This window comes from Fistularia commersonii, chromosome 23, assembly GCF_037954325.1.
Source record: "Fistularia commersonii isolate RoL2024-O1a breed Wild chromosome 23, RoL_Fcom_v1.0, whole genome shotgun sequence".
NCBI lineage: Eukaryota > Metazoa > Chordata > Actinopteri > Syngnathiformes > Fistulariidae > Fistularia > Fistularia commersonii.
The window spans coordinates 10,090,068-10,105,993 of record NC_141306.1 but is presented as its reverse complement, the minus strand read 5'-3'; the positions used below and the strand labels follow the sequence as shown (position 1 = coordinate 10,105,993).

Sequence of the window (15,926 nt, the reverse complement as noted above, 5' to 3'; positions counted from 1 at the left end):
CCATTACTTATGAAATCAATTGTAAAAATAACCTTCTGATTTATGTTAGTGAAGATTAATGTTTCTGTTGTGGACACGATGCAACAAAAAAAAGGATGGAAAGCTGATCTTGTTCAACGACATAGTCTAATATTTGGTCTTACAAATGGGGCGTCCCTCCAGTTTGAGGATTAGTGGTTTTATTCCTGGCCCCTCCTGCTTGCATGCCAAAGCGTTCTTGGGCGAGACATCGAACCCCAAGTTGGTCTCGATGGCCTGGTTAGCACCTTTCTCTGCCGCGATATGTGTGAATGGATGAATGCAAGATGTAAAGCGTTATATTACGTCGAGACCATTTACCATTTAATATTCTCTTCATAGTTCATAACATGTTGATTGATTGTTTTGTTTTTTTGTCAGTGAAATCTTACTGTTAAAAGTGCTCCAAGGATAATGTGGGTGGTTGGGTGGGGGTAGTTTGTTGAGAATGCCATTGATGCCAGTTCTACAGCTGCCTATTTCTTTGAAAAACACACGTGGGTGCATTTATGACAGAGAAGGAGTAGGTGCCATGATTTGGGTGGAAAAATAGAGATGAATTAAAAATCTCATCCTAAAGTTTTCTTGAGTTTGTTTTAAACATCTGAATGGATCAGATAACTTGAAATGTTATGGAGCCTCAAGGCATGGTTTGATTTAACAATTGTAATCTTGGAAGGAATTTCTTTGACATTTACCTCAATGTTATACACAGCGTTTAGCTTAACTTTGCAAACACAAGTGGAAGTTGTACGTGGCATGTACCCACACACACCAGCAAGCTGTAATTGGTTTCGATGTTATCGTCCACCGCCATAGACATCATGGCTAGTTCATGTTGACAGTTGTTAGAAGTACCTCATGTCAACTAGGAATAAACGGTTGGAAGACACGGTTCATGAAGTAGTTCAAGCCATTTTATGGTCAGACAGCTTGGCGCATCTGTCCTGTCATTGTCAGTCCCAGTACTACATTTGACTGCATAAATTTTTAAGTTGGGTGAAATGCAAAGCTTTTATCATTGTTCATAAAAATAACCCTCCTGATTCTTAAAAGAGCTCGGAGCGCTTGCTGGCCAACAGGACCACTGTAAACCCAGTCCATTTAAAAATAAACCCACGCCTGGATGGTAAATATGTAACCTTCCTGTCGATAAGTTAAACTGGCTCCAGACAGGGCAGTGGTGGTCCTCGGCTTCTGTTTAAAAAAAAAAGAAAAAAAGTTGTACTATTCACCCTCTCTGCAGCGCGGCCCAGACCTCTCCTCTAATCTCCTCCATTACATCACAGAGGGCAGAGGAGCCAAGTAGCTCGGAGAGCTGTGCAGCCTCTCCGCCTGGGTCCCGGCCAACGGCAGTGCTAGCTTGCAGAAGCCTCAGCTGTGTCTGCTCACTGTTTTGACTTCTCACTTAGAGTCAACGTTGACGGTAGTGTGGAAGACTTTACTCGCCTGGATGACTCTCCGTTAAGCACGTTGTATCACACAGAGTGGAAAGACAGAGCTATGTACTATGCAGAATGCCACTAATATTGCCAAAGTGGCATGGTTTCCCACTGTTTGGAGCCGAAAATAGTTGGGGTGGACTCCTGTTATGCAACTGCAGTTGACTGTATCACAGAGGAAAAAGGTGACGTGAGATGGATGAAATGTTCTCACACTAAAAATGTTGCCAGTGTCTTTCCTCTCACGTGTGTGTGTGTGGGGGGAGCGGGGGGGGATTGGGGGTTTCCTGATGTAGTAAAACACGTTTTTTGCAAATCTTGCCTTGGTCTGAGTATATCCGAAATAGTGTCTTTGTAGCTGCACCTTTTTAGCCTTTAGCTTGATGAAGAAAATGCAAAGTTGCTGCAAAGCTTTGGTTTCTCTGTCATGTTTATCCTGTCGGATAGGGTCTGCCTTTCAGTCACCTCAGGAGAGCCACCTTTTGGCTTAAATTCCCCAAAATTCCCACAAGAAAAGCAAATTAACGCTTTTGTAGCATGTAGTTGACAGTGTAAAATGTAGACTTGTAATTACATAAATGTAACTTGTCTCAACCTTTTGCCTGAGAGGGTAATTGGGGGATACTTAAGGATATGACAAAAAAATTACAAAGTAATGCAATTACCATAAATCTGAATCCTCTGGGATGTATAAACAATTTCCCTCGAGAAAACATGAGCAGCATAGGTCCTGTACAACGTAAATACTCATACAGATGTACTAATTTTACGCTATAAAATTTCCAGTGGAAACATCTGCAGTAACAAAACCTGTGACCCAAAGGGTTTTCGAGAAATCAAATAACTGCTACGAGCAGACGTTTAAATTCTTAAGGTACATTTACTTCATTGACCTTGGCTTTCTGTATTGTCACGTTGCCTTTCGATCCAAAAATGAACCCCCAAGACATCCCACCCCTAAATGTTTCTGGAGCCCCTGTTGCTTTTAATTACTATATTGACTGATTTTGCATGTGAAACATTTGATAGGTAGGAAGTTTCCATTTATGTATTTACATTTGGTAAAAGCCTTTTTGGATTTTATTTTCAATCAAACAAATCAGTTGTACACCATTGTCACAAAGTGAACATTGGTTTAAAAGAAAAAAAAAAAAAAAAAGATTTTCACGCGATAGGCGATTGCGGTTTCTTGATTCATTCCCCAATCATGACACCACCCCCCTCTCACTCCGTCAGTTGTCAAAATTGATACTATTTGCAGAATGAGTCAGTGCTTGGGTGTCTCATGTCTCTTGTCACCACTTGAGCAGGTGGTGAGTGCAAGTATGATGAGATCTAATGGCTCCTGTTTAATTGATTTTTATCTATTTATTTATTGTTATTTTAAGAGATGCTGGGGTGTATCATGTACCAGGTTGCTGTACATAGAAAGCATATTGCGATTATACCTGAGGGTTTTGTGTGAGAGATTTATTTTTCAAGTGTTTGTGTGTGTGTGAGGGGTGCCCTGGTAATTAATGTTTTTGTGTTTGATTTGTGTTATCATACATCGAGACTGTGAGTCCCTCCACATGTTTTACTTCTGCTTTTCACTTATTTGTTGAAGTATGTTCTTTTCCCTTCTCACACAGGTCACATGTGCAGTGGAGAAGGAGCATGTCTTTGAATGTCTCTCTTTTTTTTTTTTTTTTTTTTTTGAAACTTGGAAAGAAGGGATCAGGATCTTTTTCCCTTCATTTTTTTTTTTTAAATGTTCCTCTCTGTTTTCCTCTCGGTCGAAAATGATGCACGGGAAGATTGTGTTACTGTTTTTCCTAACTAATTTTCAAAATCCTGGAAATTGCAGGTTGTTTAGAGGTATTAGAAGAGTTTCCTGGCAGTTAGTAGTTCCATGGTCACTCTGCTACCAATGACTCTTAATATCTGTATTATGTGACCAGAAAAAGTCTCATCAGATTTGCATATTTACATAACAGGATTTGCTAAGCTATAGAAACCTGCCAAAACTGGGATATATCCCAGTGCCTACATGTCAGTTTGCCTTAACCACATTTCCACAGTTAGCCTGGACTGTGTAAAGAGCTGGACTGAGTACCTGAAATTCTACCCTGCTTTCTTACTCTATTCTGCCTGTTTGCAGTTAAGGCTAAAGTTAAGTGCTGTAGCCAAGTCTTAAAAAGTATCCCACATTTGTCATGAACAGGGCAGCACTGAACTGTGTGGTTGCCTCTGTGGCGCATGCAAGTATTTTTAAGCCTCCATGCAGGGAGCAACTCCGACATAGTGGCCAGGTTTTCTGTTTGGCCATTATGTCATTTGTCTTTTTTTTTTTTTTTTTTTTTTTTTTCTCTTTTTGTGAAAGAGATATCTTTGGGGGGGACCTCGAGGACAAAGCATATACTAATTAGCAATGGGTGCCCAAAAGTCAAGCAAAGCCGATATAAGTAAATAATTATATAAAAAAGCATATATACATATATATAAGTAAATTTTTTTTTTTTTTTAAAAGCAAAAGCATCAATTTTTCCCCCCACAAAATTGTGAGGCAACAACACCAAAGGGAAGTGTCTGCAATTTACCTGATTCACCTTATGCTCTGTTCCTCTGTTCAACTTGCATTTCATTATGTCTAATCTGCCGGCCTGATGTGCCAAATGTATATGGAAAAGGCCTTCTTAATGTGTACCCTGTGTCTTGACTGAATCCCTCATGGCTACAATATTGCAACTCAGGGAAACTCAAGCCCCCAGATATGGTCAGCCTTCCTCCAGCGCGTTACCATTCATAAAGTTTAGAGGGAGTGTTTAAGACCAGACTGGCACGGCTCACCGCTACTGTAAGTTCTCCACAGCACATATAATTAACGAATCCGAGTCTGACTGCTGTGTACTTTGGGTGGCCGGCGTCGTGATGCACCGTGTCCCATCGGGATGTCAAGGAGCGATTGAGTCAGTGTTTCATATCTTTACGGCCATCATTCCCGTCATCAGACAGCAGACACAATTGCATTCGTAAAGAGCAGTCGGACCGTCCTCACCAGTAAGTCGCTCAACCGGCGCCGCCTCGGTACTTCTCTTTGCTATCACAGCTGTATTTAAACAACCAAACTCGCTGCTACACGCACACTTGTCCATAAAAGACTTGATTATGAGATGTTTTCGAAACGATCAAGTGACCGAATTAAAAATAGATTGTTTGGCACAACCCTCATCTCTCATCCGTCACAACTTCCCTGTTGTATTTCGTTTTCTCTTCCACCTTCGGGGAATTAGTCCTGTTAGGGAAGAATGGAACAGGGAAAGGGAAGCCTTTTTGTTAGAAAAGAACAATGCTCAACACAATTTTGGCCCCTGGCCTGAAGTCAAAACAAGGTAGACTTAGCAGAGCTAAATATGTGGTGGAGGTGGGAGAACACTGCTCCTGTCAGGCTGTCCTGTCGGCTGGGTCAGCTCACTGGATCCGAGGAACCAGGTGGAGAGGAAGGCAGGTTAACAATGAGGTCCACTTAAGTTAGTGGGCCTCGGGAGATTTGTTTAGGTTCTCACACAGATATGTTCCGACACGGCCAGAGAAACAAACTGGCATTTGGAAACGCTTCCTCTTCTTTCTCCTCCTCTTGTTCGTCTGCGTAGACCGTTTTGAATTTAGACGGGAATTATGGAACGTTAGTGTGGGTTGACTCATTTCCCACCCCACCCCCCACTTCCTCCCCTTATAGACTTCAGTGTCATGGTAAGCCACCGAGAAATAGACCAGAGGCTGTTGAAACCCTTTTTCCCTCACCGCTCTCCCTTCTCTCCCATGCTCTGTCTCGTCGCTGTGTGGGAAAGGGATTCTCAACATGAAAATCAGAATCCGAAAAAGGATGATCCTCCCATCTTGTCTTTACCGGAGATTGCTACCATAGTGACGCCCCCCATCCCCCCCACCCTAGACGTCACATGACTTCTGCCTTCCCAGGTGTTTGGCTTGTGTCTGGTGGTGTATATTGATTCATCCGCACAGTAGGGCTCTTTGTGTGCCAGCCTGGGAGAAATACTGCCCATCCACTCTCCACAGGTGGAACTTTAACTTCTCCCCGAGAGCCGTGTCTGCTGACACAAAGCTGCTGTTAGCACCGAAAGTAATTGATTTTTATTAAGGGTTCGGGTTAGTAAATGAGAGAACTAAACAAATCTGAGCTGATAATCAGTTGCATGTGATGTTTGCTTTGCTTCTCTTGCTGTCCAGGGGAGGTAGTCCTTTTATTGGCTGTTATGGATATGTGACTAATAAGCTGCAGTAGACCTAGCAGTCACGGTGCATGTAAGCACAATACTTTTGCTCCTCATGTGAGCCATCATGTCATATTTCCACGCAGTCCATGACGAATTTCCTTCCAGTGGTGGTGTCTGAGACTGTTAAGTTGTTGTTACGCGATGCTGCATTTAAGCAATTAAATAATCTCTGTTAATCTTAAGTGTGGGTGAGAATCTCTGCTTCCCATCACATGTTTACTTTTCATTTTGAACCAATACTCAAAAGTGAAGTTGGCTGTCAGCCTAAAAGGTTCCGGTCATTCATCAGATGGAAGTAAGTGTGTGTGTTTGTGTGTGTGTGTGTGTGAGACCCCTGTTTCTACTCAGCACTCAAATGTGCAGATGAGCCACTGATAGACAGGTTTAAGTGAAGTTGTTGACAACAGGCAGAGTTGCAAAACGTAATGATTAAATGTATAATCTGTGACTAATTCAAGTACCTATGTGCTGAATGGAGGACTTTAAGCAAAAGCAGCTGTCTGCAGCAAAAGCCCGTGCTGAGTTTTCAGTCCTATCGAAGATCCAGTATTGTCTAAATAATGTCTTCAAGTGGAGAATCGCTGCCAACGCCGTCGTGTGTGAATATCTCAGCGGTGCTCGTCCTGTGTGTTTCTGCTGTGCATTTCTGACTTGCTCCTCTTCCTAAACCCCATTAGTCAACGCTGTCCCTCGCTGTGTGTGCAGTGCGACCAGAATAAGAAACACTGGCAGCACAGAGAGACCCTTCTCTCAGCTTTGCCATCTTCTTGCCATCACTATAACGACCAAGGATTTTAGATGAGCCACTATGCAAAGGGCTACTTGAGGCTTTCATGGAGTGCGTGTCTGTGTGTAAATCTGTGTTTTTGTGACAGAGTGAGATAAATACCTGATCATTTTTATAGTCAATTTATCATTTTGTACGAAATGTAATGCCATTGTCTATTCACACCACACTCAAGATAAAGTCATGTGTTTCGTAAGCCGCAGATGAGCAAATACATGGTGAAATGTTATGCAGGTTAGACCAAGAGGCCAAGCAAGCAACGTTCATCATCTACACCACCTTTCCTGGACGGCATGTGGTCATGTATGGGTTCAATGCCAATCCCAGTTGTCCTGGACTAGTGGCCAGTCAGGCCCCCCACGTGGCCGGTGGACTCAAACCAGGAACCTTCTCGCTGTGAGGTGGAAGTTCTTACCACTTTACTACCACTACGAGACTGAAACAGTGGAAGCAATTGCTGTTTCTAAAGTATTTCAAAGGCCACAACAAGCCATTACAGCAGCAAGCATATCGTAAGATAATCAAACCATTAAGCAACTTTTTATCCCTTTCTAGCTAATTCTGCACACAACCGACATCAGAGTGCTCCATTTTCACTCCTGTGAAAAGATTCTGTGTATCAGCTTTTTATTCATCTCTAAAAATTTGCATTGGTCTTAAATATATCCTGTATCAGTCATGCTTCGGTCTTGTGAGATCATCCTTTCAGACCATTTCATTCAGTTATACAAGCTTGGAGGTATATTCTATCCAGCTATGCACATAGAGCAATGGAGAACCAAAACCCTTGGAAGTTCCATAATCCCAAAATAAAGTAAGTCCTGGCACCAGGGTAAGGTGTCGGGTTTAGCCACTGTTCTCGGTAGCGAAGCCCACCCTTCCTGCACGAGAATGCTTTTAAAGCCTTTAAACATGTTGCGCCTTTCACACGATCTCAGAAAAGCAAGAAAGGAAGACGGCCATTACTGCTTTCTGGGGCCCTCGGTTTTACTCGAGGAAGTGGTCTCCTCAGTCAGGACTTTCATCTGTGTTTTGCCAATTTGCTTGTCTCGGTGGGAGCTTGACAATCGCTCTTATTGATGGAATTTCAGAAGTAAAAGTAGCTGAAGCTTTTACTGAGAATTATTTGGCTTCGCAATAATCGCAATGCTTATTTATTTAGTTATTTCTGCTGTCACAGAGTTTCTTGCAACATCTCTCTGTTCTTATGTCTGATTTGGACCAAGAGTGGGACTTAGTTTGACACAAATCCAAAAGAATGTTGATCCAAATGAGTGAAAAGTAAGGAGTGACAGTTTTTACCTGCCTTTTTGGCTGCTACTTTAAAAACTGCTCAGTTTATGTTTTTGTTATGTGGCATCGCTGACAGTTGCAGGTTTTTGCCTGCCTCCAGCTTTCCATTGCTAAACAAGGCAATGTACATGATTTTCATGTGATTAAAATTAAAATTATAATATAATTTATAATATAGATTTATAATATATCATTTTTTATCAACACAATGGGCAAATGTCACTGTTTCTGTAAGGTGGTTTTAACAGCTGCCTGTCACACACATATTGAGTATTAGATTGCTTATATAACTTGGCTGCTATCTATTAAGCTCTTCAATATTTTAGTTTCATAGCAACTGGATGTGTTTTTTCCCTTGCTTGACTATCTGTCATGATGTTATTGTGCAGTGTCTCATATGAAGTATTGACTGTTCTACCTTCATTTATTATAGTGTATCGTGTGAATTGTATTAACCAATGTTTGTACGAAGCACCAACAATGCCAAATAATGCAGTTTTAGCTTCTAAAGTAATCAGATAAAGCAGATGCTCAGTCTGGTGCTGGGAGGGGTGACTTAATTTATAAAAATAGAAGAATTAGAAGCTTTTAAAAGCTTAATATCTGGAACTGTTGTTGGTTAGCAAAACGTTCAAATTGCTTTTCAGTACGCCTGGTCCGGACTGGAACAGGGTTATTTTGTATTTCTTTTTTTATTGGTCTTGCACAGAGTAATTTTTTTATTTATTTATTTTTTTTAAAAGCATCTGGGATTTATTCACATAATTTTGCTAATTCATCTATCATCAATCAATGTGGTTTTAAATAAATATTCTAATTATGATCTTAGTTTCTGCATGATGCAGTTGTTTGTTTGTTTTTTCTATGTTCAAACAAACACGAAAACAACCCATTTTCTTTGGTGAACCCCAAGATTTCATGTCCCCTTCCATTTCAACCAAATGATATTTTCCTTTCAAATACAGAGCATGTATCCAAAAGGACTCATCCGTGTTATTCAACAAATCAAGGAATAGGAATTTTCAACCAAAAATACCCAAGTACCTTTCGCATGTCGAACCGGTTAAGTGACATGATTTGCATCTTCACTGTCCCAGCAGACAAAGTCGGCTTGGTGTCAGCGTCCCCAGCATTGCACTCTAAACACTTTCTGAGATGAGACCGGATATATTCTCAAGCTATGTATGTTGTGGGTCAACCATTGGGACTCCTGTTTGGTCAACTTGTCTGGACTAATACTCATGGACAGTGTCAAGGTTAGCATCTCAACAAGATTCCTTGACCCAGTCCTTTCATCTTAAAAAATCACCAGCCCTGTCCAAATTGTGCCATGGATGTTTGTGCTCATCACACTATCTCCACGATTAAGCCAAGCTACCCTGTGCAGGAAACTTACTTTGGCTGTATCAAAGACCTCATTCTCTCAGCTATGACCAAAAGCTCATGGCCATGAGTGTAGAAATGTCCAAAATGACCACAGAAAAAAAAAGCAAGTGAAACACCTTTTCAAGACTTTGGTTCCAGTGCCAATGCTTATGCGTGGAGGAGTGCCCAAATATTTCTAGCTGGACCTGCTCCATCTTCCTCACCAGCTGTGGCTCTTCCTCACCTCAGAGGTTGTCTTCCACATCCCATAAACTGGTTTGCCGTGCCAGGGTACAGCATGCTCAGGTCTCCACCTCTGTCTACTGCCCAAAATATACCTCTACGGGTCATAAAAACACAGGTTAGAAGCTCCGTGTTGCTCTTTCAAGCCTTGCCCCAGGGGTACCGTACTAGCCGCCAGCCGTTGGCCATCAAGCGCCCCTTCCTGACCTGAATCCAGACAGGTGCTCTGGTCTACATAATCTGGACAAGGTGCTGTTCTGCCTCATGGCATCATTCATCCGGGTACTTCTAAATTTTATGAAACCTTACCTGAAAGTTCTTTGCCTTGGGAAACGCTATCAGAGGCTGATGCTAACATAACATAGCACCCAGGATCGACAACGGACACAAACTCCTCTGCTAAGATAAGGTGGGGATTCAAGAAAGACATGTTGTCACCTGCGAGCTAAAATAACATTTCGATAAGCGAACTGACCCTTTCTTCAAAAATTTGTCCCAGGAAGATGATCTAGTTGTATGAAAAAACATAGTACTACTGCAAGATAATCTCACATTGCCCTCTGTTGTGTATGGACACACACTTGCCCCAAATTTTGTTTTCCTGAACGGGTTACACCTTTCCAGATAGTCCTCTCAAACAGCAGGTTGCTGTTTTTACTCTTTGCCCACACATCCCTTACTTTGATATACAGTAATTCATTGTTGCATGTCTCATGACTCCCATTTAGTGAATAGTTTTCTATTCTGATGGTTTGATTCGTAATTACAGTCCTCCTGCTCAAATTCTTACTGCTCTATAGTATCTAATTGGCTTTACCACTGCCTTTGTGTCCTACCATCTTCCAATCCAGGCATTAACTTCCTGTTTTCAGCTGTAATTCACCCCCTTGTATGTTGTCACAAGTGGCCTGTATAGGTCTAATTGTAGTGTTGTCTTTCTGCTACGTGGCTGACCAAGGACTGCATATATACTCAAGAGAACCTGCAGGTCCCCTCTGCTTACATTGGTTTGGTCTGAGGTGGCCAAATGCGAGAGCCTAGTCATTTTGTCAATTCTGTGTTTCTCTCTTGTATGCGAATGGTGGATTTCCTGCTGGCTCTCTTCACGCTTGAGTGGCATCTTTTATTGGTTGATCACATTTTTCTCTAGATTTTGTGCGGCTTTATGACTTTAAGACTCGGACGAAGTGTTTGATTACACCCCCACCTTCTGGTTCAAAGCACTATAAATACTTTTTTTCTTCTATTTTTCATACACTTGTTGAATGTTGCCAGAACTTTTGTGATAATGCAAAGGAAACGCTCACCTCATTTATATAAACTCTCCTTTAAAGCATTTTAATTGTGCAGCCACCTTTTCCTCTTCATCGACATACCTGCGAATTAATTAAACGCCAGGCTGTCTCGCGGCCTTGCTCATGTGCATATGATAGACAATGTGTTCAGAAAGAGTGCAATGTGAAGAAATGCATACCAGATGTGTTAGAAATGAGGTCGGTTTCACTAGAAGGTAACACATTCCCAGCAATGTTTGCGGAAAGAAATTCTTCCTCATCTGTCGAGCATGTTCTGCACCCTCCTCCCTTCCCCCATGAGGGTATGCGTCCAGTTTAACCATCTGTTTTTATTCCCCCTATCTTTAATTTGGCTTTAGTCATGAAACCCTTAACTGTACGTGCATGTGTTCCTTGTACATCATGTTTTGTAGATGTTTAATGCGAATAATTTAGTTATTGATACGTGAATTGGATATATTGCTGCACCGATTCCTTAGTAATTTTGATTTCTGCAGACCTGCTATTATACAGTACCGGTACATACATTCGCCCTGTTCATTGGAAATGCATCATGGCATGGTTCACTGGTCAACGCAATACTGCTAAGATAGAAATGGTTGATTGAATTACTACTGCTCTATCCTCGTGTTTGTCAGATTCCTTTTTTTGCGTGTAGACTGTTTTGCCTTGCCCATGGGTGACGCAAGATTACGTTTTTTTTATTGACTCACACAACGGCATGCCTCACCTCTGCAATTATTAAAAATGACCCAAGTTTATTTATCCTCAACACAGAGCAGGGCTTGCATTATGCTTTATATACAGTATTTTTGACAATTTCTCAAGCTGTCTAACAGCCGCTTTGAGACAATAATGTTTCAGTGCTATCATCTGTTTTACACACTACAGTAAATAAGCATGATATTTTACACTATGGACTAAAGTTTATTTTAAATCCAGATGGCCCAAACTCGACTGCAACATCATCATACATTCACGCTTACCAGTTAGCAGGACCGTACCCTTTTCCAGGTGCTCACATGGCTCTGAGTTGATGAATTGTTCTTTTGCTGCCTGCTGTGCACTAGATATGTGATGTTCTGTCTCACGGGAACTCCAAAATGTAAAGAAGACTATATCATAGTTCATTCAAACCACACTGAACTGGATTTCCTTTTGTTCATTTTTAGGCTATAAAATGCAATAAAGCGGAGGAAAAAGGAATCCCTGTAAATTTGAAGTTGAATCCCTGAATTTGAAATTTTTAATTTTGAATCCCTGAAGTTGAACTGTGTGGCTCATGACAGTCAAGTGGTTTCATTTAGCACAATTTACTCCCAAGTAGAATTCTGGATGTTTTCTGATATTTCCTCATGCATGTTCCTGCCACTTTTTCAGGCCTAGTGCTCCCAAAATTAAACTGATCATTTAAGCAATTAAATTAGCTGTTACAAATGTGTAATAGATAGGATTGGAAATGGCTACGTTTTGGACACGCTTCTCATGTGTGTAATATCATGGGAATTTGCCGAAAGTCTGTTCAACATCTGAAACAAGGTGCCTGTTTGTCCTAAATTAATGCTAGCCTTGCTCTCCCTTTCTCCTCTAGTCCTCTGTGCCAAAAACCTGGTGAAGAAGGACTTCTTCCGTGAGTATCTACCAATCACAGCTGCTCATGATAATGCAATTATTCTATCTTGGTCCCAGTTTGATTTTCTGTGATTCATGAACCATAAGCACCTCTTGAAACTAAAATGATTCTGGAAGTAGAGAAGCATTGTCCGGGGAGATCAACATCCCTTTTTAAAATACAAATGCGGACTAAAAACTCCTTAAGTTATTTCTCTTTCAGTCATGTGGCCAATGCAATACTTTAATGAAACTAAAACACGGGATGTGTACAGGACTGTCTCAGAAAATTAGAATATTGTGATAAAGTTCTTTATCTTCTGTAATTCAATTAAAAAAACAAAAATTACTTTTTCATGATATTCTAATATTTTGAGATAGGATGTTTGAGCTCTCTTAAGATGTAAGCCATAATCAGCAATATTAAGATAATAAAAGGCTTGCAAAATTTCAGTTGATTTGAAATGAATCCAGAATGTATGACATTGTTGTTTTTTTAATTGCATTACAGAAGATAAACAACTTTATCACAATATTCTAATTTTCTGAGACAGTCCTGTATGTATGATTGTGTGCAAACGAGCCTGTTAACTTTCTTGGGGTCTTAAATACACATGGGAAGATGTCTATAGTGTTGTGTTTTGATGTGTTTTGGTCAGGCTGTCATGGTGAATGAACATGTAAAGGTCTTCTGCTCACTCAGGCAGCGTCTATGGTGCCCATTCCTGCCATTCCAAAGCTCAGGAGCTGAGCAAACATTCAGCTACCGAGCTGGCAGGCTGCAGCTCAGAATCCATAGATAAAAATGTCTGGGTTTTTTGAACCCATTTTTGTGCTTATTTGTCATCCGTCATCATACACATGGTGTTTTTCTGTCAGGTCTCCTGCATCCCTCTACTCCATATCTCAGTGTTAACAGCTGCCAGAACCAGTCATCTTAATGCTGAAAGAAAACTATTCAAAGAAATTATTATGAGTTGCATGATGGATAAATCAATCAAGGAAATCCATTGTTAAGGATTGTTGAGGATAACTTTAACATAAAAATGGGAATAACAGGGAGACTGAGTATATGGATCACAAATTCTGAAGTTATCTGAGTGCCAGGGTTGACACCGTTATGTTATGTTGTTAGTTGTGCCTTTTGAAAGTGTTGGTCTGGCTGTCGCATAGCAGAGGTTGAGCATGTCTTGTTTCTGCTTTCTCCGCGCAGGTCTCCCTGATCCCTTTGCCAAGGTGGTTGTGGATGGCTCGGGGCAATGCCACTCGACAGACACTGTGAGGAACACGCTTGACCCAAAGTGGAATCAACACTATGACCTGTGAGTACCACCTGTCAGATCCAAAAGAGGGGGGTTAAAAAAAAAAAAAAGACTTATTGCTTCACTCAAGCACCGAGCCCAAAAAAGATCTGATCACAGACAGTAATTCAAATGCCCTGTAATTTTTATCTTTTTATTTAAACTTGATGAGTGAGCACATTTAGAAGTGTCAGGACTTGAACAGTAACAGATGTAAATACTGCTTGCATAATGACATAAACCTTCAGCGCCAGCAAACAGTCTAAAAATGTCCCTTGGAACAGTATTTAAAGCACAGAAACTAAGGGCATGACTCCAATAGTATTTTCTTCCATTGACTGAAACATGTGCATGTCTTGTTGCACCCTGATTGCCTTTCCCCAAAGATGGTTCGCTCTGCAAGTAACCTGGAAAAAAGTAAGCGTGAGCGCGTGAGTGAAAATGTGAGAGTGAAAGTTTCCAGTGTTCAGACGGTGTTTATCCAACCGTCATACGTAGCCAAAAGCAAGGGGAAGCACATGTCTCCGTTTGTTTGGTTGCTTGGGAGACAGGAGTCCTTTTCTACATGGCCTGGTAAATTAGCTAGTCTTGTCACATTTGACAAGAAGGTGACGCATAATACACACATGCTCACCTTAGATTTGATGAACAGAAAGAGACTCCAGGCTCATCTGAGCTGCATGTTTTTAACACTAAGCTGAGCATAGTGTAAAAGAGGTGTTCCAACAGCACTATTAATGCCTTTGCCGGTAGTGTTTATTGTAATAACTTGCAGCAGTTATCTGCCTGGGGAATTGTAAGAAAGAGCTTTTAATTTACCCATGTATCCCAGCTAGCCAGCTAGCTAGCTGGCTAGCTGGCTAGCTGGCTGGTTGGATCACGCGTCCGACCTGCAACAACGGATGTTCCAAATAAACCCCCAGAGCATCAAAGCTGTCGGCAATGACTGCCTTTTTGTTCGGTGTGCTCCCTTGACCATGCGTGTTTGTCTAGAGCTGTGCTTTCATTGGTCAGACTCCGCCAACACACTGACCCAGGAAACCGTGACCTTTCAGTTTTGTTACAGGATGTGGCCAGTATGCCAAGGAGAGCCGGCTGCCGCTCCTAAGAGTTCGCCGAGTCGACCCTCTGCTTTCATTCGCTCATCATTTGGCGCGGCGTTCGTCCTCGTGGTCACGAGAAGATTCGTCACATTGTTCTGCTGAAAGCGCGTCGATTCTTCTAAGCGCTACTTCAAATTGGAGTCCGGTGAAAGTCTACCGACCGGAAAATGCAGTTTATACTTTGGAAAATCAAAATTTTATAATAAAGTACTTGTCATGATCTGAGTTCCTCGTTTTGGAATTCAGCCAACTGGCCAAAGTAACGCATTGCGTGCGCCTACGGTGACCACACGCAGCTTGCAACCCCCTGTGGGTTCCTGCATTGCGCGCAAGTTATGAATTGCACTTATCAAAAGGGCACAGTTGTCCCAAGTAGGCACTCGGAACTAATACCCTCACTCAGTACCTCGAATGAGGTCTTGGTTTCTTTATTGGAAGTATACTTGATAGAAAATTGTTGACAAAATGCAAAAGAGCATCAGCCATATGCTGTCGGGACGAAAGCCCTCTAATTTTATAGACTTGAAAGATACCGTGGTGCAGCTGTTTCCCAAGGGGCCATAGAGACCCCCCACTGTGTCACAGGACTCAGATAGGGCAGTCACAAAATATTTTTCAGATTTTTAGATTTTATCCTAGAACTGTTGGAAAGAAATACATCGAGAAAATTACAAGTTATTACAAGTTATTACAGCAAAGTTATTTTTTGTTTTTTTGAAAAAACAAACCAAAATCAAGCAATGCAGAAATCATAAGAACACAAAAAAAAAACAAAAAAAAACTGTTTAACAAAAATAACTGTGGGGTCACGATTGAGTTTACTCAGTATCTAAAGATCAGGAAGGATGTGACGATCTTCGAGCTTTTGTCATGTGTGTGTGTGTTGGGCGCGCGCACAGACTCTCCTTATTAACTGTGGCTGCTATTAAAACTCATAGCAGGGTGGCTTGAGTTTGGTTCTAATACTTCCCTCTCGCCATGTCTGTCTGATATAGCAACTCTCTCACATTACACCCCAGACAGGCATTTGGCATTGACTCAAAATGTCCAGACGTCTTACTCACAGCCCATTGTTTCATATCCCTTTCGGTAAGCGGCATGATAATTACACTGGGATGCAGCTCGGCGAATCGTACAGATGATTAGTTTTCGGCTGAAAGAGGGAGCCCACCCGAGCAGATGTGCCAAAAT

The 15,926-nt window shown here is 41.5% G+C and overlaps 1 protein-coding gene across 1 annotated transcript in view; it reads left to right on the top strand.

Moving 5' to 3' along the window:
* smurf2 (SMAD specific E3 ubiquitin protein ligase 2) overlaps positions 1 to 15,926 on the top strand; it is a 51,628-nt gene that overhangs the window by 12,841 nt on the left and 22,861 nt on the right. Inside the window, exons 2-3 of the mRNA XM_086170929.1 lie at positions 12,312 to 12,350; positions 13,545 to 13,653. Of these exons, the coding sequence (XP_086027055.1) occupies positions 12,312 to 12,350; positions 13,545 to 13,653 (148 nt within the window). The remainder of the gene's footprint in view (positions 1 to 12,311; positions 12,351 to 13,544; positions 13,654 to 15,926) is intronic.